The sequence below is a fragment of the Propithecus coquereli genome, unplaced genomic scaffold (assembly GCF_000956105.1).
Source record: "Propithecus coquereli isolate 6110/MARCELLA unplaced genomic scaffold, Pcoq_1.0 Scaffold66, whole genome shotgun sequence".
NCBI lineage: Eukaryota > Metazoa > Chordata > Mammalia > Primates > Indriidae > Propithecus > Propithecus coquereli.
Genome location: NW_012152618.1, coordinates 10,436,076 through 10,459,905, shown reverse-complemented (window position 1 = coordinate 10,459,905; position 23,830 = coordinate 10,436,076). Strand labels below are relative to the sequence as shown.

The 23,830-nt window shown below is 48.8% G+C and overlaps 1 protein-coding gene across 2 annotated transcripts in view; it reads left to right on the top strand.

Moving 5' to 3' along the window:
* The first annotated feature begins 1,931 nt into the window (after positions 1–1,931).
* Positions 1,932–23,830, top strand: part of BCL7C (B-cell CLL/lymphoma 7C) — a 43,944-nt gene continuing 22,045 nt past the window's right edge. Inside the window, exons 1-6 of one of the 2 annotated variants that reach the window (XM_012660172.1) lie at positions 1,932–2,352; positions 2,909–2,987; positions 3,317–3,425; positions 3,516–3,677; positions 5,308–5,393; positions 5,957–6,152. In XM_012660172.1, the coding sequence (XP_012515626.1) occupies positions 2,261–2,352; positions 2,909–2,987; positions 3,317–3,425; positions 3,516–3,677; positions 5,308–5,393; positions 5,957–6,082 (654 nt within the window). In that variant the 5' untranslated portion in view covers positions 1,932–2,260 and the 3' untranslated portion in view covers positions 6,083–6,152. Of the gene's footprint in view, positions 2,353–2,908; positions 2,988–3,316; positions 3,426–3,515; positions 3,678–5,307; positions 5,394–5,956; positions 6,153–23,830 lie in introns of those variants that run through there. The other variant, XM_012660170.1, reaches the window with a different exon arrangement.

Here is a 23,830-nt window from a genome sequence, read left to right as displayed (position 1 = left end):
AAGCTGGGGAGACAGGAAAGGGAAACTGCAAGAGTGGCGGGACAGGAATGCACAGGCCCTCCCTCCCGCTTGACTAGGGGGCAGGGTGCAAGAGAGGCTGCGGTGGGGGCTCTCAGGCGTGGGGCACACTTGTCTGCCACTCTCACTGTTACACCTTCCGAGAGGGAGTCAGACAAACCACTTCACCTCACCTCACCAGGCTCAGTGAGAGAACTCCATTGATACACACACGCACACATGCATGCTCACACACATCCACTGAAGAGTTAATGTTTACAATCATTCTGACACGGAAGCAAACTTCAGAGACCTGTACAGGAGGTCATACCCATACATCAACCCCATCAGCCTGGTGTAGACTCTGAAAGGACTGTACGCACTTATGCCCACAAAGTGGTTCCCAAGCACCTACTCTGTCCTGGACGCTGGGTCAAAGATGATCCATACTTGGTTTCTGACCCCTGAGGAGCTCACAGTCTGAGGGGGAGCCGTAGATAACAGCAGGTAATGGGGGGTTTGGGAGTGAAGGACTGGGAAGGGGGCCCATGTGTCTGTGAGGATGTTGCCATGAGCAGGCAACTGGTAGACTAAAGGAAGAAAGAGATTAACTGGCAGAGGGCACAGCAAGTGCAATTGAGCCAGACTGTTAGTAGTGGCCACAACACACAGTTATTAACAGACAATATTTTACTATGTGCTGGGCATTGTTCTAACAGCTTTGCACATGCTCCCAGGTTATAGGTGAGGAAGTAGAGATAAGTGACTTGTCCAAGGCCACACAGCTGGGTGTGGCAGAGCTGGGATAGTACCTCAGCAGTTTGGCTCCAGAAATACTGTCATAACCACGCTCCTAACCCCTTATCCCCTCAACCTCTGGACACAGTCACAACAAAACTCACAGACACAACAGACACACCTTGAAAGACATATACAGCAGCACAAATTTAGACATGGTCATATCTGCTGACAAACCAGCCTCAAATAAAATCAACCAAGACACATTCGTTTTCTTTAAGGAAACTTATAATTGAGTGTAATACACATACAGAAAAGTGCATACATCATAAGTGTACTGCCTGATGAATTTTCACAGAATAAATATGCCCAGGGAGCCAGCAGCAGATGACAAAACAGGATGGCCAGCTCCCAGAAGCCTCCTCTGTCCCAGTCCTAAGGGTGGCCACTATCCTTACTTCTCACACTGTAAAGGAGTTTTGTCTGATTTTGAACTTCATATAAATGGAATCATATAGTGTATACTGTTTTATCTGGCTTCTTTCACTCAAGATTTATTCATACTTGTCAGTGTTGTTGGATATAGCAGGACATCAGTCATTCTCCTTGCTGTGTCTATGTCCATGGTAATGAATACACTATAATTTGTTTTCCATTCTGTTGATGGGTTATTTCCAGCTTGGGGCTATTATGAATAGTGCTATGAACATTCCAGTACATGTCTCTTGGTGCTCACACCTACGCATTTCTGTTGGGTGTTGACAACCTACGAGTGGAATTGCAGGATCATAGGGTTGGCGTATGTTTGGCTTCACTAGAAAACTGCCAGTTTTCCAAAATGTCTCTACCAATTTACACTCTGCCAGAAATATAGGAGAGGTCCAGTCGCTCTACTTCCTCGCCTACACTTGGGATGGTCTGTCTTTTTCACTTTAGCCATTCTGGTGGGTGGAGATCCACACATACTCTCTCTGGCATGCAGTCAACAGATTGTTGAATGAATGGATGAACGAATAGATTGGACAGCGTAGAATCAGACAGCCTGGCGAGGGCAGACACACGCGCACGCTCCACACACCGCGTTCCAGGGACGCCCACCCGCAGCGGACACATACCAGGACTCAGACCCCCTCGCGCACCCAGCGCACACGTGGTCTGAACGCACGCCGCGCGCGTCCAGTCGCCTCGCTGCCCCCAACTCTCCTCTTGGCGGCGGGCAGGGGGCGCTGCGCGTCCCGGCGCCCCGAGGGGGTGGGCCCGGGGCGGGGCGGGGCCGGCCGGGCTTCCAGGCCTGGGCTTTGGCCGCCGGCGCCGCCAGGCCGCTCGGGGGACTGGCCCGGGCGGGGCGCGGCGGCAGGAAACGGGGCGGGGACTCGCGGAGGCGTTGGGGAGCGAGGGAGGGCGCGGCCAACTCCCGGAGGGACGGCAGCCGAGAGAGCGGCGCCCCGGCCTGGCGCCGAGCCTGAGCCCGCCGGACGGGAGGCGGCCCCGCCGCGGGCTCGGCCCCGGCCCCAGCCCCGCCAGCATGGCCGGCCGGACCGTACGGGCCGAGACCCGGAGCCGGGCCAAGGATGACATCAAGAAGGTGATGGCGACCATCGAGAAGGTCCGCAGATGGTGAGCGCTGCCCGGGGGCCAGGGACGGGACATGGCGGGACCACCACCACCAAATGCGTCTGCCCTCTCCTCGCCAGCTGTGGCCCCAGGTGTTAGGTGTACCCTGGCCCGCCAGCTGTGCCCTGGGTCAACAGGGCTCTATCTTTCTTCCCCTGGCTACTCCCTGGGGTCTACAAAGCGTGGTCCCCAGCTGTGCCCTCCCAGAGCCGGAGGCTCCATTTATGCCCCGCCCCCTAAAGCTTTGACACTCCTGCAAGTAGCCCCAGCTCTTCATTGCTGTGATCCCTATGATCCGCAGCCAGGTCCATGGCGGTGCCCCTTATGTATGCCCCGGGGGTCTGCAGAGCCACGGCCCCAAGTCATGCCCTCTCTCTAGAAGCACCCATCTATGCCCTGGGGTCTGCAGGGCTCTCTTTCTCCATCTAACTATGCCCTATTAGCGAAACTTGCCCTACCCTCGTGTACCCCATACCTTTGCAGGTACCCCCAGATGTGCCCAGCTCCTGAGGGACTCTCCCCTCAGGCCTCTCTGACCCAGCCCCCCACCCTCCCACAGGGAGAAGCGATGGGTGACTGTGGGCGACACTTCCCTTCGTATCTTCAAGTGGGTGCCAGTGGTGGACCCCCAGGAGGAGGTGAGCAAGCTCCCCCCAACCAAAGCCCTGCATCTGTGCAACCTCAGGCAAGCCCCTCCCCACCCTGGGCTCTACCTCCAGCCCCCACTCTGAAAACTCAAATGCTGCAGCAGCGGGGACAGATGTTAACGATTAGTAGCAACTCCTCCCCCTTTTCCCTTTTTCCTCTTCCAGACCCCTGAGTTCAAGACCTAAGCCAGTGTGCACAACCTGTCACCTCAGGCAGGGCTTTTTGCTTCTCTGTGCCTCAGTTTCCTTATTTGTACAGTGGGGGCTTTGCAAGAGCGAAATAGAAAGCTGGCTCTGACTGTTATCCCTCTAACCCTTAGGAGCGACGTCGGGCAGGTGGTGGGGCGGAAAGATCCCGTGGCCGGGAGAGACGGGGCAGGGGTGCCAGTCCCCGAGGGAGTGGCCCTCTCATCCTGCTAGATCTCAATGGTATGTAGGGATCCTGGAATTTGGGGGGCTGTGGGAATTGAAGGAAGGTACTGGGGACCTCAGGCCAAACCTCTGCTTTTGCTCCTACAGATGAGAACAGCAACCAGAGTTTCCATTCGGAAGGCTCCCTGCAAAAGGGCACTGAACCCAGCCCTGGGGGCACCCCCCAGCCCAGCCGCCCTGTGTCACCTGCGGGACCCCCAGAAGGGGTCGCTGAGGAAGCCCAGCCCCCACGGCTGGGCCAAGAGAGAGGTAGGACCAGATGCCTCCCAGGAGTCCTCTCCTCTGAGTCCTGTCCTGTCCAAAGTTGAACCCACCAGCTTGCCCCATGCCTGCTCCCCTCCGGTGCTGCCTCCTGGGGCCCTTCCCTGACTCTGCAAACTCGACCTGTCACTGCTGTCTGCTTCATTCCTCTGGCTTCTTAGGACCCATAGATAACATGTCACCAGCTGAGATTTCCACGTAAACTTAATTTGTGACCAGTTTATTGTCTTTCTCCCCACTCCCATCTCATATCACTTTCCTGAATGTTAGGTCCTTATCGATCTTGTTCACTACAGTATCCTGAGAGTATCGTGGGACACATAATAGGTGCTCAACAAATATTTGTTGAATAAATAACTAATAGTTATTAAACCTCCCATTGCTAAATTTGAGTGGCTTTAAAAAAAAATAACTAATAATGATAAGCATAAGAGTGATGAATAGTAGTAGAGATAACAACAGCTAATATTCCTTTTTTCTTTTTTTAAATTTTTATTGTCTTTTATCTTCTTTTTTTCTTTTTCTTTTTTTTCTTCAAGATCTGCCAGAAGGAAAACAACAGCTAATATTTATTGAGCTCCTACTGTGTGCCAGGCACCCTTCTAAGCACTTTATATGTTTTTTCTCATTTAATTCTGACTGCGACCTTATAAGGGGATGATCCTGTTATGATCTCTCTTTATAGATAAGGAAACTGAGATCCAGAGAAGTTAAGTAAGTTGCCCAAGCTCACACACCCACTGAGCCAGCTTCTGGGGCCTAAGTCCACCTCAGCTCCTCTTTCTTCCATATGGGGGCCCTGTCTGGTTGGCACCACCACCCACGTGTGTCTCCCTTCCTCTGCCTCCCCCGGCCCTGCCCGCCTCTCACCCGCACCTGGCTTCAGCCTCCTCACTGGTCTCCTTTAGTCGCCTCCACATAGCTGCCAGAACAACTTTTTCTAAAGCACAAGTTTGACAGGGTCATTTTTCGGCTTCAGATCCTTCAGTGGCTCCGCGTGGCCTTTGACTCCACAGCTTGACATTTGGGGCCTTTGTGGACTGTTCTCTGATGACCTCATTTGTTCCCTGCCGAGAACACCATGCCTTGAGCCTATGGGCTGCGTCTAGATCATGCTAAGCACTTGTGTATCTTTGTTAATAGAAAAACAATAACCAGCATTTATTGAGCACTTACTATGTGCCAAACACTGCGCTAAGGGCTTTACCTGAATTATGTTAGTTAATCCTCACAGTGGTCTCACGTGGTAACTGCTATCATTATCCCCATTTTACAGATGGGTAAACTGAGGCCCAGGGAGAGTAAGTAACTTGCCCAAGGTCAGGATTTGAACCCAAGCCCAGAAACTGTGCTCACTAAGCATGTGTTCCCTCTGCCTAAAATGTGTTCTTCCTCTCTGTCTACTGCAGAAAACTCTACTCACCCTTCAGGATCCCATACAAATGTTCCTTCCTATGTCTGCTTCTTGGGTTGCAGCCAGGTTCTGGCCCCTTCCTCATTGCTCCCACAGCCCTGTGGCGTGTGTGACTGGTGCCTGTTTGTGTCTGTTTCCCCCCACTGTCTGTGCTACTGGCACGGAGTGGCTGTTCAGGGAATGTTTGTTAACTTGATGTTCCAGATCCTGGGAGCATGACTGCTGGCGGCACCGATGAACCCCCAATGCTGACCAAGGAGGAGCCTGTTCCAGAATTGCTGGAGGCTGAGGTGAGAGAGGCCAGAAGGCTGGACTCCCAGGTCTTGGAGGGAATGGGGGCTGTGGGGCAGCCGAAGGCTTGGAGGCTGCATCCTGAGGTCCAAGAGGGAGATGTAGACCTAGGACCCAGCTAAAGATTTAGAGGCTGGGTCCTTGGGACTGAAAAAGAAAGGATGTTTTTTAGAGATGAAGTCCTGAGGGCTGGATCAGGGCTGATTTAAGACCATTAAAAGCCTGAAAAGATCATGGTGCTCCTCCATGTATTTTTAAAAAATATCCTAAACTGTACAATTAGTTTAAGAAAGTCCCTCATAAACTTCTGACTTTTTTCACAAGGGTTACCTTGTTGCATTTTCCAGAAATATCAAATACCAGATTCTTTCCCTGAAAAACTGTTGCAGTCATTGTTGCTGTTGTTTTCCGTGCCCTGCTGAGTCTGCATCTTGGGCACCTGGCCCTGGGCTGGACTCCTGTGTCCGGGAGGGGAGTGGAGCGGGGCTTTGGAGGAGGCAGAGGCGGGAGGCTGGACTCCCGGGTCGGGTGGAGCTCACGCCTGTCCGCCCTTCCTCTCCAGGCCCCCGAAGCTTACCCCGTCTTTGAGCCAGTGCCACCTGTCCCTGAGGCAGCCCAGGGTGACACAGAGGACTCGGAGGGCGCCCCCCCACTCAAGCGCATCTGCCCAAATGCCCCCGATCCCTGAGAAGCCGGCCTGCCTGTCCTGTTGCCCCAAGGGTCCCTTTGGCTTTTTACAAATAAAGACCCTTTTGTAATTTTGTGTCATGTCATTTCCCCGTCAGGGCTGGGGAGGGTCTTTGGAGACAGTTTTGTCTTCATGCTCCATTTCTCAGATGGGGTCACTGAGGCTCTGAGAGGACCTTCCTATAGTCACACCAAGAGTCAGCTGTGGGGTGGGGACTTGAGCCAGGACCCTGCCTCCCCAACACTCCTCCTACCTGCACTATCCCTCTTACCTTTGACCTTCCTTGACCTTCACCCTCCTCCTCTGGGAATCCCACGAACCCTCTTCTTCCTGCTCGGTCCTCCCCTGGGCCCAGCAATTAGCAAAGCTCTGGGCAGCTAGGCCTGTGAGTCCCATTTCATTCATAGGAACACGGAGGCCCAGAGGGACTTGGGGGCCTGGGACGACCCAGCCCATTCCCTGTCCTCAGGAAGGTGCAGCATCGTGCCTCCCTGCCTTTGCTTAGCCATTCCTCCACCTGGAACCCCTGGCCCACACTTCTGGTTGAGTGCTACTTGTCCCCAGCTCGATCACCACTTCCTCCAAGAAGCCTTCCCTGATCCCAGGCTCAGTTTCTCCTTTTGTTAAGTTTCCACAAGCCCATGGGCTCCTCTTCTTTGTTTCAGCATTTACCAGGCTGTTTTGGGATCACTGGTTTGTACATCTGTCTTGTCCACTAGGCTGTGGGCTCCTGAGGACAGAACTGGGTCCCCAGCCTTACCTAGCACCCTAGCATAACAGTGGGAACAGAGCAGTCATAGCAACTGCTTGATGAATGAATGAAGAAATGACTGGGCTGGGGTTATCTAGGAAGGCTTCTCTGAGGAGGTGGTATGTGAGCTGGGCTCTGAGACATGAACCTCAGTATGGCAGAACTAATGTCAGAAGCCCTGATTCAAGTCCTGGTTCTGTTACTCACTATCTGTGTGGCTCTAGGCAGGCTATTTCTACTCTCTGAGCCTTAGTTTGTTCATCTGAGCAATGAGGACAAATACTAGGCCTCACCTGCCCCAGTAATTTGTGGGAACCTTCAAATAATATAAAGCCCCCTCACTCTGTGCCTGCAAGAGAGGCAGGGTCAGGTGTATTAGCCCTATTTTTATTTTTAACAAAAGAAGAGACTGAGGTTCAGAGAGGACCACATTGGAAATTTAAAGAACCATTAACAAACATAAGGGTGTTTGCTGATAGCAGCTGCAGTAGTAGTAGTGGAGCCAGAGCTGGCCAGTGGAGCCAGGTATGCAATGATGGGTGTATTCTTTTCCTGTTGCTGCTGTAATTTAGTGGCTTAAAGCCACAAAAATTTCTTATCTTATAGTTCTGGAGGTCAGAAGTCCAAAATTAGTCTCACTGGACTAAGGTCGAGGTGTGAGCAAGGCTGTAGGGAGAATCTCTTTCCTTGACTTTTCCAGCTTCTAGAGGCCACCTGCATTCCTTGGCTTGTGGCCCTCCCTCATCTTCACATCCAGCAGCATAGCATCTGCCAGTCTCTGTTTCCATCATCACATCTCCATCTCTGATGCTCCGGCCTCCCTCTTATAAGGACCCTGGTGATTACTTCGGGCCCACTTGAGTAGTCCAGGACACTCTTCCCATCTCAAGAGCCTCAACTCAATCACACCTGCAAAGTCCCATTAGCCATGTAAAGTGACATTCACAGGTTCTGGGGATAAGGATGTGGACATCTTTGGAGGGCCATCATTCAGCCTACCAGCTATTTTCTGGGTTTGTGGGTCATCTCGTTACGCTCCTCAACTGCCACACAGGGTGATGAGAGTGCTCTGTAAACTGTAAAGTGCCTTGTATGGGTTTGGGTACAGTGTTAAAGCCCAGAATTCAGTTCTGGGTTTGAATCTCAGCATCTGTATTCATTTGCTGTGTGACCTTGAGCAAGTGACTTAACCTTTCTGTGCTGCAGTTTTCTTATCTATAAAATGGTGATAATAGTCACATCAGCCTGGTGAGACTACTATAAGGATTGTTTTTTTTTTTTAAGACAGGGTCCCACTCTGTTGCCTGGGATAGAGTGCAGTGGCATGGTCATAGCTCACTGCAACTTCACACTCCTGGGCTCAAGCGATCCTCCTGCCTCAGCCTCCCAAATAGCTGAGACTACAGGTGTGTGCCACCATGCCTGGATAATTTTTCTATTTTTTGTAGAGACAGGGTCTCGCTCTTGCCCATGCTCTTGAACTCCTGACCTCAAGCAATCCTCCCACCTGGACCTTCCAGAGTACTAGGATTACAGGTGTGAGCCACCGCACCTGGCCCATACTATGAAGATTAAATGAGGCAATACTTGGAGAGAGAGTCCTTGACTTGTACATAGTAAGTGCTCAGTAAATGGCAGTTGTTTTTCCTACAGATGAGGATACCAGGGTGCGGGGATAGAGCTAGAGACTTGCCTGTCAGTGAGGCTGGGGAGGAAGATCCTGGCGCTGGATGGGGTGGGTGTCCCTTTCTGAGCAGGCTTAAGAGGCAAAGTTTGAGTCTCCCTGATTCTTGTCCCTCTCCTGGTCGCAGGCAACTGTCCCCGAGCCCAGGCCTGCCCCCACACTCTCTGTGGCCCACTCTCTGACCTGGTATAAAAGCCAGCTTTTCCACAGCCACAGCCCTGGTTCTTCACCTTGCCCTGCCCTCCCTGCCCCCTCCTGAAATCCACACTCTCTTTTTGGACATCGTTCCACCCCTGGCTCTCTGCCCTGGCCACCACCACCCCTCTGTCCCTGTCTGTCCTTGGTCTCTCTCCTCATCCTGACCTCTCTTAAGAGTCTCTTGCCCTGGCTTAGCTCCTCTCCTCATTAGCACTCTCCCTTGGAATTAATGGTTCCTCATCCCTGCCTCTGAGTTCTGCCCCTACCTCCAGACTCAAAGAGCATCTCCACTGGGGTGTCCCACAGACCCTCAGCCTCATCTTCCCCCCAACCCATTCCTGCTATCCCCTGCACCCATGGATGGCCCCACAATCCCAGGAGCCAGCCAAGGCGGGAACACCAGGAGTCCAGAGTCAGCTTCCCTGAGCCACCACATCCTATTAAGTGTTTGTCCTAAATAATTCCCCAGTCTGCCCCTTTCTTCAGGGCCACACTGCTTTACTAGATGCCAGGAAAACTATTTTAACAGCCTCCTGGGGGGGTTCCCTGCTTCATTCTTGCCTATCTCTAATCCATGCTCCTCCCAGAAACCCAAACCCGTGCAAGCTGCTGCACCTGCCTAAAACCTTCCCGGTCCTTCCTCCATGCTACTTTCTGCTACTTCCAGCCCACGCACAGCCCCTGCGAACTGCTTGTACCCCGCCCCCCGCCCAACGCACTCCGCAGCTTCTCACCTCTGGGCTTTGCTTGTGCTGTTTGCTCTGCCAGGGGCACCTTTCTTGTCCCCTCTTCACCTGGCAGATGTTTTTCCAGCCTCAGCTTCTGGTGGCGTCTCCTCCCCTCTCCGTCAGCCCCATCCGCTCCTCTGCCATATTGGAGCACGGCTGCTGCCTCTAGTCTGTGTCCACTGGGTCTTCAGCACCAGACTGGGAGCCCCCTGAGGGCAGAGGATTTCCTTTATTCATAGCAACATCTATTTATTGTGCGCTCGCTGTTTGCTGGGCACCATTCTAGTCCTTGGGGAGACAGCATAACCAGAACAGGGAAGAATCCCTGCCCGACAGAGCTTGCCTTCCATAAACAATGTCATACGCGGGAGCTATAAGCACTTTGGAAAAAACCAAGCAGAGTAAGGGAGATGGGGAAGAGCAGGTTGCCATTTTAAATCGGGAGGTCAGGCGAGGCCTCACTGAGGCGACGTTTGAAGAGAAGCTCGAAGGTGGTGAGGGACAGAGCCTTGTGAGTATCTGGGGCAGGCAGAGGGGACAGCTAGCCAGCGTCAAGGAGAAGCAGTGTGGCAGGGCAGAGGGAGGGAGGGAGGGAGGGAGCAGGGAAGTGATTTCGGGTCAGCTGGGGCCTCTCGGGCAGCACAAGCCCTTCATCTACCATTCAGACCAGGACACTTCAGAGAGTAAAAGAGGCCTCAATAATTATGCCGGCGACCAGGCGAACGCTGGAACAACCAGAATGTATGGTCACCCTGCTTGGAGGCCGCTGTCAGGACTTTGGCTTTTAGTCTGAGTACAACGAAGAATGTGTTGAAGGGTCTGAGCAGAGAGCGACATGATCAGAGTTAGGTTTTCTTATAAAAAGTTTTAAACATACAGAAAAATTTAAAAATGAAAGAATTCGGTAGTTGAAAGAATGGTACAGGTAACGCACACCCCCACTGCCTAGTCCTGTAACATGTTATATACCCATATCCATTCATCTTATTTTCTCGATACATTTCAAAACACGTTGCGGACAATAGTAACTGCCCTTAAGACACTTCAGCACACACATCGCCAACTAGAGTCCAGTATTTATTCGGAGGGATTTCCCCCCACATGAGGTAAAATATCCATGTAGTAAAATGCACAGTGTTAACTGTACGATTTGGCGTGTTTTACTGAATGCACACATCTGCATAAGGAAACCCTCCTCAAATCCAGAACATCACCCGTCACCCCAGAAAACTCGCCCCTTTCCTGCCCCCAACTCCCCAGGGGCAACCGCTGTTCTGATTTTATTTTTAAACCACAGTTTGAGTTACCCTGTTCTGGAACTTCATATAAGTGGAATTAGACTGTGTGCTCCTTGCTGTCTCCTTTCTGCCACTCAGGATCACATCCCCGAGAGGCATCCGTACTGCTGTGTGGACGAGCAGTTCGTTCCTTTCTGTCGCTGACTTGTATTCCACAGACCAGCATCACTCTGCTGGGTGCAGAACAGATGGGCCAAGCCCTCCCCCTCCCTCCAGCTCCCTGCACAAGCCTGTCAAGCTCGGAGCTTAGAGACCTGAGTGCGCGCACCCCAGGGGGATAGACAGCCTTTTCCCAGGAATTTCTAGAATGGGAAGTCTGTGGCATCAGTCTCCCCAGAAATCTGGGGATACAGAACTGTATCAGGGACAGGATCAAGGACTTTCCTGGTCACTGCAAGTTCCATGTCCCAGGAAACCCCTCAGTCCTGGGCAAACTGGGATGGCTGGTCACCCTGGCAGGATTCTGCCACTGTCCTTGGGGCTCCAGGCCCCTTCCCACCAAGACTACACTCCTTTCCTCTTAAGAATTGATTTTCTGGGCGGGCATGGTGGCTCATGCCTGGAATCCTAGCACTCTGGGAGGCCGGGGTCTGTGGGTTGTTTGAACTCAGAAGTTCAAGACCAGCCTGAGCAAGAGCGAGACTGTACTAAAAATAGAAAGAAATTAGCTGGACAACTAAAAATATATATATAAAAAATTAGCCGGGCATGGTGGCGCATGCCTGTAGTCCCAGCTACCTGGGAGGCTGAGGCAGGAGGATCCCTTGAGCCCAGGAGTTTGAGGTTGCTGTGAGCTAGGCTGACGCCATGGCACTTGCCCCAGGCAAGAGAGTGAGACTCTGTCTCAAAAAATAAAAAAAAAAGAAAAAAGAATTGATTTTCCTTAAACTCCAAACTGCTCTAAAACCTCCCATAGCTCCCCGTGGCTTTGCCTGGCAACTCACAGCATGTACTCAGCATATGGCAGTGGTTCTTAAGCTGCTGCACGCTAGAACCACCCGGGGAATCTTTTTAAAATTCTGATGCCTGGCTTCCACACAAGACATTTTAAATTGGTATCATGTGTGACTTGGGCATTGGGATTTTTAAAAGCTCCTCAGGTGATGCTAATGTGCTGCAAAATTTGAGAACCATGAGCCTATGGATATGATTGGCTTGGCTTATGTGTGTTGAATATGATGCCAACATTTAAAATCAAGTGATTTCATATAAAAATCTGGAAAACAGACGTTCTGAGACATTGAGTTTGCCCCCTGAAGTGGTCATGGGGCCGGGGAGCAGAACACTGGCTACCCCTGGAGGCGGAGCATGTGCTCTCCGTCACCGCAATCCCCACCACTCCCTAGTGCAATCCCCACCACTCCCTAGTGTTTTCTTACTCTTCTCATTGATGTTCCTGAGCATGGCTTACAGGTTAATGCCTGAGCTTGGGGCATTTGAGGCCTTCCCGGCATGGCTTCTGCTCTCCTTCTCTGCCTCCTCACTTACTCTTCTAGGATTCTCATCTTACTTCCTGCCCTGCAGCCACATGGGCCACTTGCCACACTCGCTTTTGCTCATGGAGTTCTCCTACCAAGATCCTTATCATGGCAGCCAAGGTCCTGCTCAATTTGGGGCCTGCCCATCTCTCTTGCCTCTCTGCCCAAGCCCTCTGCCATCTAACACACATAACTTCTAACCCAAGGAAGCTGCCCAGGCTGTTTCCCACCTTAGCACTTGCTGCTCCCTCTGCCTGGGAAGCTCTTCCCTTCCTCTCTCCTCCTGGCCAACGCTTTCTTATCTCTCAGGCCTTGGGTTCCACCTTCCCTCTTCCTGGAACTTTCCCTGACCTTCAAACCAGGTCAGGTCCCTGCTTGGCCACTGTACTTCCCCTTTCATTCCACATCTCACTTACCCTGCTAGAATTAGGCCACATCTGTCTCATTCATTTCTGTCCTCCTAGGGCATACAGTAATGCCTGGTAAACAGTAGGTGCTCATTAATGATAAGTGAATGATAAATCTTTCTTCTACTGGCAAAATCCTACTCCTTTTCTGGTTACATTTCTACTATAGCATCTGATTCGGTTCTTCTGGAGACCCAAAACGTCACTGAGGTCAGGTGATCAATGGCGTTTAGCTCCAGTTCATCTCACAGTGGGCCCAGTGAGTCCCCAAGCTCATCCTGTGGTTATTTCCCAGTTCCAGAATGCACACTTGGAACAGGCATACTCAGCAGCTGGCAGAATCGCCACATCAGCTAACTGGGGTCTCTCTATGCAAGTCTGTGAAGGCAGCGATATACCTGGTTGGTGACCCCAGGACCCCAGCAAGGGCCAGCACAAGGGTAGAGCACAGTTCCTAGTGTTTTCCTTGCCCGCCCCTCCTTTGTTCCAGGCAGGCAGCTGTGTAGCAAAGCGTCAGAACACAGGATGGGAGTGCAGGTATTCCAGACTCAGACTGATTTGTACTAACTGTGATTTGGGCGAATCACCTCCCCTGTCTAGACCTTAGGTGCGTCATCTGAAAAATGGAGCCAATAATCTTTTCTTCATCTTTGGGGGTCACACATCTTTGAGCCTGAGAAGCTGAATGTAAACCAAATTGGTGTAAAGTGAATCTTTTCAACCTTTACCTTTTGGAATCATCAGTAGTATTACATGCACTCTAGGAAGTGTAGGAAATGCAGTGCCAAAAAATGAAAAAGTGAAAGTAAAACTCCGTTGTAATCTGAAATGACCCCGGCTGAGGTTTTAATGGATCTATTTTAAGCTGTGGTGAGGGAGCCAGCAAGACGCGGTTGCACTCACGGGCGCCCGCGGCCACCTGGTAGGCAGAGCGGACCCGGGACCCTGCTTCCCTCGCACTCTTTGTGCAGCTCCGAGGGAACAAAGGAGGGCAGTGCGCCCCGGCTGCGGCCGGCGCGGCGAGAGCGTGGCGCGGCCGTGGCAAGGGTTAAGGCCACCGAGCACCCTCGCGCGTGCTAGAGGGGCCGGGGGCGGACTTCCGGCGGGGGGCGGGGGGTCGCGGGCGCCGCCGTTGGGGACCCGCCGCTGCCGAGTGGCCGCCGCCTGCGCGCTTTCCGGGTCCTCGGGCCGCCCGCGGCGCTGGGTCTCGCCGTCCTGCTGCAGCCGGCCGGGCGGCGGCGAGCATCGTTCAGCCTCTGCCTGCGCCGCGGCGGGATCCCGGCGTCGAGCCAGGCCCTCCCGCAAGGGCCGCACTAGCCGTTCTGACCTGGGCAGTCTCTTGGCCCTTTCTGGGCCTTAGTTTCCCCGGCTGTAACAGGGGCGCGAGGAGCCTGGGGCTAGCCCCGGACAGTCGGTTTCTTCAACTCACTTGCGCCTTGGAATCCACTGTACCCCCTTTCCCAATCAGGAGACAGACCCAGAGGAGGAAGTTACTCTGGACTAGCAGGGGCAGGCTCCCCCTACCTCCCTGCTCTAGGGGCAGAAACGTGGTTCAAAGCCACATTCCTTGATTTCTAGCGCTAGTGCTGCGGGAGTCATCCGGGGACATTTCTGACAGAGCCACCGTTGAGCGAGCTTACTGTGGGTCAGGCGCCTTACACGCATTCTCATTCTTACTGCCACCCTGTGAGGCAGGAGCTATTATCCGTACTTTGCAGATAGGAATATTGGGGTGACTTCTCCAGAGTCATGATGCAGGTCAGTGACTCAGTCGAAAAGATAGAAACCCAGGTTAGTCTGACTTGATTGGCAAATATGTTTTTTGGAAAAATGCTTACTAATGAATCCTTTCACAAAGGGGCAAGATTCATGCCGCTAGTTCAGAGACCCGGCTGAGTTAAATAACAGTTGTCCTGGTTCAGTGTCTTTGAATCCCTTTAATTACCTCAAAGAGAAAGAATCAGACTTAACAGCTACACCTTTCTCCATATATTTTTTAAAAATAACAGCTTTATTGAGATACAGTTCACACGCCATACAATTTAGTGGTTCTTAGTACATCCACAGTGTTTTGCAACTATCAACACAGTCGATTTTAGAACATTTTCATCACTCCTAGAAGAAACCATACCCATTAGCAGTAACTCCCATCCCTTCCTCCCCCTCCAGCCCTAGGCTAGGACCAATCTAATTTCTGTTTCTCTAGATTTGCTTATTTTGGGCATTTCATAAGACCATTTTATGCAGCCTTTTGTGACTGAGATAACCGTTTTTTTAACAAACAAAATCAAGGCCTTGAGCTTAGAGTTTGGCCTGTAACCATAGCCAGCTGGAATTGAATAGCATTGTTTTGATTTTGTTGTATGTATTTTTACCACTCTAGGGTAAGTGATAGGTATTTTCTACTTATGATAGTGATTAAAGTTTCCTTTTTGAATACATTTTTTCAAAAAAAAGTGACTTGAGGCTGGGCTCAGTGGCTTACGCCTATAATCCTAGCACTCTGGGAGGCCAAGGTGGGAGGATCGCTTGAGGGCAGGAGTTCAAGACCAGCCTGAGCAAGAGTTAGACCCCCGACTCTACTAAAAATAGAAAAAATTAGCCAGCCAACTAAAAATAGAAACAAACAAACAAAAAAATTAGCCAGGTGTAGTGGCCGGCACCTGTAGTCCCAGCTACTTGGGAGGCTGAGGCAGGGGGATAGCTTGAGCCCAGGAGTGTGAGGTTACTGTGAGCTAGGCTGATGCCACGGAACTCTAGCCCGGGTGACAGAGCGAGACTCTGTCTCAAAAAAAAAAGTCACTTGATATTTTTAAAGGACAAGATTAAGTAAATAGTAGTACAGGTGGTACAGAAATTTGTTAAAGGTTGGGAAGATGGGATATTAATGGAGTTTGGAAAACACTAGATTGTCTTATTTTAGGTTCTCCAGGACATAATTTGAAAACCACCCTATTAATTTCATATTCCTAACAACTCCTGTGAGGAAGTGCATCATTTTACTGATGAATAAACAGGTTCAGAGAAGTTAAGTACAGTAACTTGTCCAAGGTCACACAGCTAGTGACAGAACTTAACCTAAGGTCTGTGTGATTCCAAAAACCACCTACTTAACCAAGTCTGGAAGTAAGACGGTGAGGGGGTGGGGAATGCACTAGCAAGCTTCAGAGGGGACTCTAGGCACTAGACCAAAACACGTGGGTGCCAGGCTGGCTAAGTTGTTTTGGGCCGGTACCCCTTGAAACAAATATTCAAATACTTCTAAAAACAATTTAATGTATGAGACTAAATGGAAATCCCATCTCAGTCACCACTGGGGCTTTCTTCCACTCTCAAGGGCACACCACAGTTCAGGAGGTGTTGCCTGGATAACTGGGGTGCGTGCGTGCGTGCGTGCGTGTGTGTGTGTGTGTTTTGGTGGCGGGTAGGATCTAATCTATAGCTCATCATCACTGCTGTTGGCAACAATGTCCAAGCCCACAGTGGTCCCTTAAAGACCATGGGTTCTGCCCTGTACCACAGTGGGCACCAGACTCTCTGGGTTGGAACTCCCTGTACACAGGATCCCATGTTTCCTGGGATATCAGGCAGCTACATACTCTGGGACCGGCTGCTTCCCTGGAGCATGGCCATGGGGCCAGCACCAGGACTCCCTCCCTCCCCTTACTGGCAAGGACTTCCCCATCCCCTGCCATCACCCTCACGAAGATCCTCTGCCACCTCCCTCCAACCCTATCCCACATCTTATTCTTTCACTATGGGCTTTAAAAGACCATTAAACTCAGAGCCCATTTCCAATAAAACTATTAATAGTTTCCTTTTCCAGAGAGAACTTAATTTTAAACAATGTAGCATACAGAAGACAAACGGAAAAACCAGATACTGCCATACTGTTGTTCAACTCTTATTTAACTCTGCCCTCTTCTCTCATAGTTGTGCATTTCAACTTGGACCCACACTTGGAGTTAACTGCACTTGTCTTCCTGAGAAGGCAATTAGGGCCCGTCTGTCCATCATTCCGGGTTGAGAATCTCAACCCTAACAATTTCAGACCACACACAGCAAAATAGCTAACATTGAGCTAATATTAATATTCTGAGAGCACTACATGCATAATCTCACAAAATGATTTCAAAAACTTTGTGAGATAAGTACTATTATTATTATTTCCATTTTAGAGATGAGAAAACTGAGGCCCAGATAAGTCACTTGTCCTATAGTAAATAGCAGAGGCAGATTTGAATTCACATAGTCTGACTTCAGAGTATGCACTCTTAAACAGAGTTCAGATGAGGACAATTTCCTCCATAATTTGTGGCAATAGTTCAGTGTTCCCTATACACTGGTACCCCCCCATAGCTGCTTGGGAAGCAGAATAGAGAATTCCCCTTCTCAGAGAAGAGTCTGAGAACTCTGAGACCTGGATCTCCCACTCAGGACACCTTTCCCCCTCCCTGATTCCTGCCTCTCTGGAGGTGAGTTAACTAACACCATTCCCCTGACCTGGAACTGCCACCCTGAGCTACTGCTATGTGTCAGCACTGGGCTAGATACATTTACAATTTCTCCTTCCCTTGCTTCAACCCAGCAAGGAGCTGTTATCCCCATTTTGCAGACAAGTAAACTGAGGGCTAGGAGAGTGAAGTGACTTGCCTAGGAGCACGTAGATGGTGAATGGAACAACAAGGATTGGAACCTAGATACCCAGCTCTGAGTCCACTGCTCTGTTAACTCCTTAGTGACCTTCCAGAGTTGAGAGCCAAATGAGTGAGGGGGGTGATGATTAGCTGTGGTGCCCAAGCAAGCCTCCTCTCCTCTGGCTCCATTTCCTTATCTGTAAAATCCCTTTCTTTCCCCAACTTTCTAATGAAAGGAGGCTTTTTTTTTCTTTTTAGCAATTTTAATGATAACAATGGTCCTGTTTACTGAGTCTTCTTAATGTGCCAGGCCCTGGGCTGAGTGATATATACACACACACACATATGATATATATGTATATATGGATACACACGTATGTACTCTACAGATGTCATGCTTTCAGTAACTGCCCTACTCTTATTTCTCTAGATTTTCATAAGGGAGTTTTTTTAGAGATCACCTTATTATATCTTCTAATTTAGAGGCAAGGAATCATTTCCGTTCATTTCTTCAACAATCATGGAGGTTCTGTTCACTGCTAGGCCCACGCTGAGCTCTTAGAAAAGACTGAAAAGACCAATTCAAGGTGTTAGCAGTAGGAATCTCGCAGTGGTAGGAATAGAGTGTTATTCTCATTTTTGCTTGTCTGTATTTCCTAACTTTCCACCATGCACATACATGGTTTTTATGTAATAATAAAATAAAAATCAGTTCCCTGCCCTCAAAGTATGCTTCGATTTGTACAGTACTCTTTCTCCAATTTAAATGATTACATACCTCAAAACCCCCAGGGTGGGAGAAATCCCAGTTAAGGAAGTCGAGGCCTCATACTAGAGAGGTGTCCTCCTAATTCAAGTGGCAGCCACATCTGCAGTCCCTTCACAATGCCCCACTTCCTCCCCTCAAATCCCTGACTGGCCTATGGATTGGCATCTGAACCTACCTGCCCCTAGCAGTGGTTCTCAACTGGGCTTTAGCGTTTAAGAAAGGTATAAAGGCAGATTTGATTGTCACAATTTCTGAAGATGCAAGTCCAAGGGATGCTGATCAGCCTGTAATTCCCCAGGCAGCCACATCACACATGTCCTGCCTGGAACGTCAGCGGACTCCTGTAGGTTGGCCTGATGCTCTGAGATATCTGGGCCTGGAAGTGTTACCTAACTGAATCGTGCCTACCCCCCTCATCAGACCCAGCCCCTTGGGAAGTTTGCAAGCTAGACCCAGAAAATGTGAACTGAAACAATGGGGACCAACCAAGAGAGACCATGTCAGGAGTCTGGCAGAGTCACTGTGCGATGGAGTACATAGGATGCTTCCAAGGAACCATGACGTGCCAGGGGCCCGGTGACTACCATGGGTCTTAAAGGGCATGACCAATGACCCAGTCATTGGTCATTGTCTGTGAGACTCCACCATGAAAACTCATCAACTCGACAGCAGAAAGGGATATATAAACCTATGAAAATTCCTATAAATATTTTTCCTTTTACTATAAGTCATTGAATAGACAATGAGTGACTTTTTTTTTTTCTTTTTAGACAGAGTCTCACTCTCTTGCCCTAGCTAGAGTGTTGTGGCGTCAGCCTAGCTCACCGCAACCTCAAACTCCTGGGCTTAAGTGATCCTCCTACCTCAGCCTCCCGAGTAGCTGGGGCCACAGGTGCATACCACCACACCTGGCTAATTTTTTCTATTTTTAGTTACCCAGCTAATTTTTTCTATTTTTAGTAGAGACGGTGTCTTGCTCAGGCTGGTCTCAAACTCTCCAGCTCAAAACGATCCTCCCACCTCAGCCTCCCAGAGTGCTAGGATTACAGGCACGAGCCACTGCCAACAAGTGGCATTTTAAATGATTTAAAACTGCTTACTCCATTAATGAGTATTCAACGTATCCTTCCTTATTTTCTTGAAATGTTTTAGCATTCATTCTTTTAATGGGTTATTTTGGGACAGGTAACTTGCTCTCTAAAAGGAATATTATTCCTCTGTGGGATCTTTGCTGCCAAGTCCCTAGGGGATGACAAGGAATGACTTGAGATTTATATGTACTGGATCTGAAATTCTTACAGTTGCCTAAAAGTAGAACAGAAAAAAGTAAATCCATATACTGTATTTAAGAATTTTATGTAGGTTGAATTTACGTTGAGGAAGGATTATACCGCTGTATTGTACCTAGCGAAATGTTTTGTTCAGTTTATAATTGTCAAATAAAATAATTAAGGTTACAGGCTCAGAGGGAAAACAGTGGGCTGGGAGTCACACAGCACATGGGTGCAAAACCGGAACTACAGGCCGGGCGCGGTGGCTCACGCCTGTAATCCTAGCACTCTGGGAGGCCGAGGCGGGCGGATTGTTTGAGCTCAGGGGTTCGAGACCAGCCTGAGCAAGAGCGAGACCCCCGTCTCTACCAAAAAATAGAAAGAAATTAATTGGACAGCTAAAAATATATAGAAAAAATTAGCCGGGCATGGTGGTGCATGCCTGTAGTCCCAGCTACTCAAGAGGCTGAGGCAGTAGGATCGCTTGAGCCCAGGAGTTTGAGGTTGCTGTGAGCTAGGCTGATGCCACGGCACTCTAGCCAGGGCAACAAAGTGAAACTCTGTCTCAAAAAAAAAAAAAAAAAAAACTGGAACTACAACTGTGGTCCTTCTCAAGTTCAGTGATCTTTCTACTTCGTCTTTTGCCGTAACTGTCCACTCACAAAGCTATGGACAATGAAAAAACTGCAGATTAGTTTAAAAAGTGTAACGTGGAAGCTGAGAAGAGAAGGGAGGTGAAGCAGAGGTCATAACAGGAAGGCAAACGTTTTAAGTCTTTTTTTTTTTGCCATTGTGTTATTTTTCTATTGCTGTAACAAATTACTACAAATTTAGTGGATAAAACAACACAGATTTATCATATTACAATTCTGTGGGTCAGAAGTCTGACAAGAGCCTCACTGGGCTAAAATTAAGGTGTCATCAAGCCTGTGTTCCTTTCTGGCAGCTGTACGGGAGAAGCTGTTTCACAGCCTTTTCCAGCTCCAGGGGCTGCCCACAGTCCCGGACTCATGGCCCCTTCCTCCTCCTCCAGTCAGTAACTCTGCATCTCTCTGACCGTCTTCCACACTCACATCCTAATCGCAACCAGAAAAGATTCTCTGATTTTAAAGATGCACGTGATTACATGGGGCCCAGTGGATTACCTGGCTAATCCACGATCATTTCCCCATCTCAGGATCCTTAATTTCATCACATTTGTAAAAACATTCACAGGTTCCAGGGATTAGGGTGTGGACATATTAGGACATTAAAACAAGGGCCATTATTCTGCATACCGCAGTTATGAAATATCCACATGCATAAACATTCACAGAAAAATAGGCAGTCTAACATAATATTATAAAACAAAATATCCTAGTAACCACCACCCAAACCAAGAAATAAACATTGGCAGAATTTTTATGATACCCCTCCCCTCAATCATGTTTTTTTGTTGTTGTTTGCATGTGCCTGGAATTTTTTTTGTCCATCTGTTTATTTTAAACATTTTTTTGTCCCTTTGTTTTATGTGTGTTTCCTATAAATTGCATATAGCTAGATTTTAAAAGTAATTTAGCTTGACATGCTCTGATTTATAATTGATGAATTCAGCCTGTTAATACTTACTGCAATAACTAATATACTTTTTTCTTTCCACTTTATATTTACTATTTGTTTATTTTTTAAGAGAAGGGGTCTTGCTTTGTTGCCCAGGCTGGAATGCAGTGGCATGATCATAGTTCACTGCAGCCTTGAACTCCTGGGCTCAAGTGATCCTCCTGCCTCAGCCTCCTGAGTAGCTGAGATTACAGGTGCATCTGGTTCCAATTTATTTTTCATTAATGTTTTCCTCCTATGCTTTTTTTTAAAACTTTTGTGGGCTTGTCCAAATTTCTATTCATTCCCCTTTTTTCCCTTTGTTAACCTGATAATGTTTATCATCTTTCCTAACAATCATAATTATTCTTAAATGTTGTATCAACACATGGTTATAATCCTACTCCTTCACCAAAATGTTTTAGTTGCCCACTCCCTCACAGCATCCTGAAAGATGATACCTTTAAAATGCTTTTAACTTTCTCACTCTCCCCAACTCCTGGAGTTTTACTGAAATAGCTTACAATTTTTTGCTCTAGTCTGTCAGTAGGATTTTCATTAATCATTTCTGCAAAATAATCTCTAAACACTTGACACACAAATTCTCAGTCTATACTCCACCATTTAAACTGAATTATATATATATATATATATGTCAATATAAAGATTCATTACTCACTTCTGCTACCTCACCTCTTCATCTGTCGTTACCATGAGTTCTCAATCACTACTGAGGCAAATTTCTTAAAGACATCCGTCAGGTGGGGCATGGAGATGATATATACACTGAATCTGGTAGGCCAGAAAATTCCTTTCTTTTGCCCTGGCTAGGAGGTGACACGTGGCTGGTTTTGATTCTGAGGTTACATTCCTTTTCTCTTAGCAGACTATATTCCTGCAATCTCCTGGCTGATAGTATTGCAGATGGGGGCTCTTAAAGGATTCTCGTTCCTAGTCTTTCAGTCTGGAAGTTTGTAAGTTGTTTTTCCTATTTCTGGAACTCAGGAATTTTATCACAGGATATGTCTAGATGCTTATCTTTATTAATGTATCCTTTTACTCTTCAGACTCAAATTTCTCTTTCCCTCTGTTACTTGTTTCTTCTTTTGAGACTCCTTATATGCATATTAGGTCTTCTGGATCAGTCCTTTAATTTTACATTAATTGCATGTTTTCCTTCCCCTCGTATTTCTGACATGTCATATGGTTTCTTCCAGTATCTTTGAGTCTCACATTAGTGACTTAGCCAATTACCAAATACGTCCATTCTAACTGTTTTCTGGCACTGAGGAAATGACCACAGGATGGGTCTGTGGGCCAACAGAATTGGCCTGGAGTTAAGGCCATCTATCGCTTGACCACCATGAGCCCCTGCTTTGATTGGTGGACCACAGTGGCGTTTTGGGTCCCCAGGAATAAGCATCAATTTAGAGCCAATGTCTAGTAATCCCTGAAAGACCTCGATATTTCCCTTTCCTCACTGCACAGACACCCTAGTAAATGGCCGTAGGTCCCTTTGGGGAAGACTTAAAGGAAGATTTGTGATGAGCACTTGCGGCAGTGGTGCAAGGTCCTTCCTCAAGGGACTGGGCAGCCCTTTTTTTTTTTTTTTTTGAGACAGAGTCTCACTCTGTTGCCCGGGCTAGAGTGCCGTGGCGTCATCCTAGCTCACAGCAACCTCAAACTCCTGGGCTCAAGCGATCCTCCTGCCTCAGCCTCCCAGGTAGCTGGGACTACAGGCACGCACCACCATGCCTGGCTAATTTTTTCTATTTTTAGTTGTTTGGCCAATTTCTTTCTATTTTTAGAGACATGGTCTCACGCTTGCTCAGGCTGGTCTCAAACTCCTGAGCTCAAACTATCTTCCCGCCTCGGCCTCCCAGAGTGCTAGGATTACAGGCGTGAGTCACTGCGCCCTGCCCTGGCCAGCCCTTTTAAGCAAGGCTCTGGGGCAGTGAATGACTTAGGTTTGGAAACTAGTGAGAGGTTGTGACTCTCCACTGTGGCAGCTGAAGTCAGGATTCTGGCTGCCAGCCCTAGGGTTTCTTCTAACGTGCAGACCAACCAGGAGAGGCGCACTGTTAGAATGGCAGAGGAAGGACCTCCAAAAATCCACTCCGCCATGAAAGCAATTCAAAATCAGCTTTTTCTCTGGAAATTAACCAGAGGCTAACTACAATCCAAGTCATGTTTATTCAAGAAAAATAGCTGCTTGGAAGGCTGAGGTGAGAGGATCCCTTGAGCCCAGGAGTCTGAGGCTGAGGTGTGCAATGATCACGCCACTGCACTCCAGCCTGGGTGACAGAGTGAGACCTGGTCTCTAAAAAGAAAAAAGAAAAGAAAAGAAAAGAAAAACAGCTGAATTCTAATAAGAAGAGTGAGCTTTGTGGTGTTTTAACTTGCCCTATCCCCATCCTCCTCTCTCTAGGTCCACAGTAATTTTGAAAACTAAGAGTCTCCCAAGCAGGGGACCTGTGAGAACAGTAGCCTGGCAGCCATTGGAGGGGGCAGAACAGGTTTCAAGCTCTATGAAAGCTCCATTCCAGGAGAAGTGTTACTATTTGACCTATCTGGTGACTCCCTGAAAAACTCTGTTCTCAGTTTGTCTTTATTTCACCGGACTGCGAACTTTCCCAGTGCTAACAGCCATATCCTTAGGGCATTTGTTGAAAACAATCAGTGACAATTGTTTAACATGACAAGAGCCTCAAGAGGTAATACCAATTGGGAGTAACAAGAGGCCGATACAAAAAAACAAACAAAACAAAAACTTAAAAGGAAAAAAAAACTAGGGAATGACATATTCATAGAAAGCAAAGGGATTCCTAGAAGATTACTAGCATGTATGGGGCTGTGAATGTGCCTAGGAAAGGCCTAAGAAGACCCTAAACTCCCACCCTAGCTGACCTTGTCGCTCTGTGCAAGCAAGAAGTGAAGATTAGGGCCAGC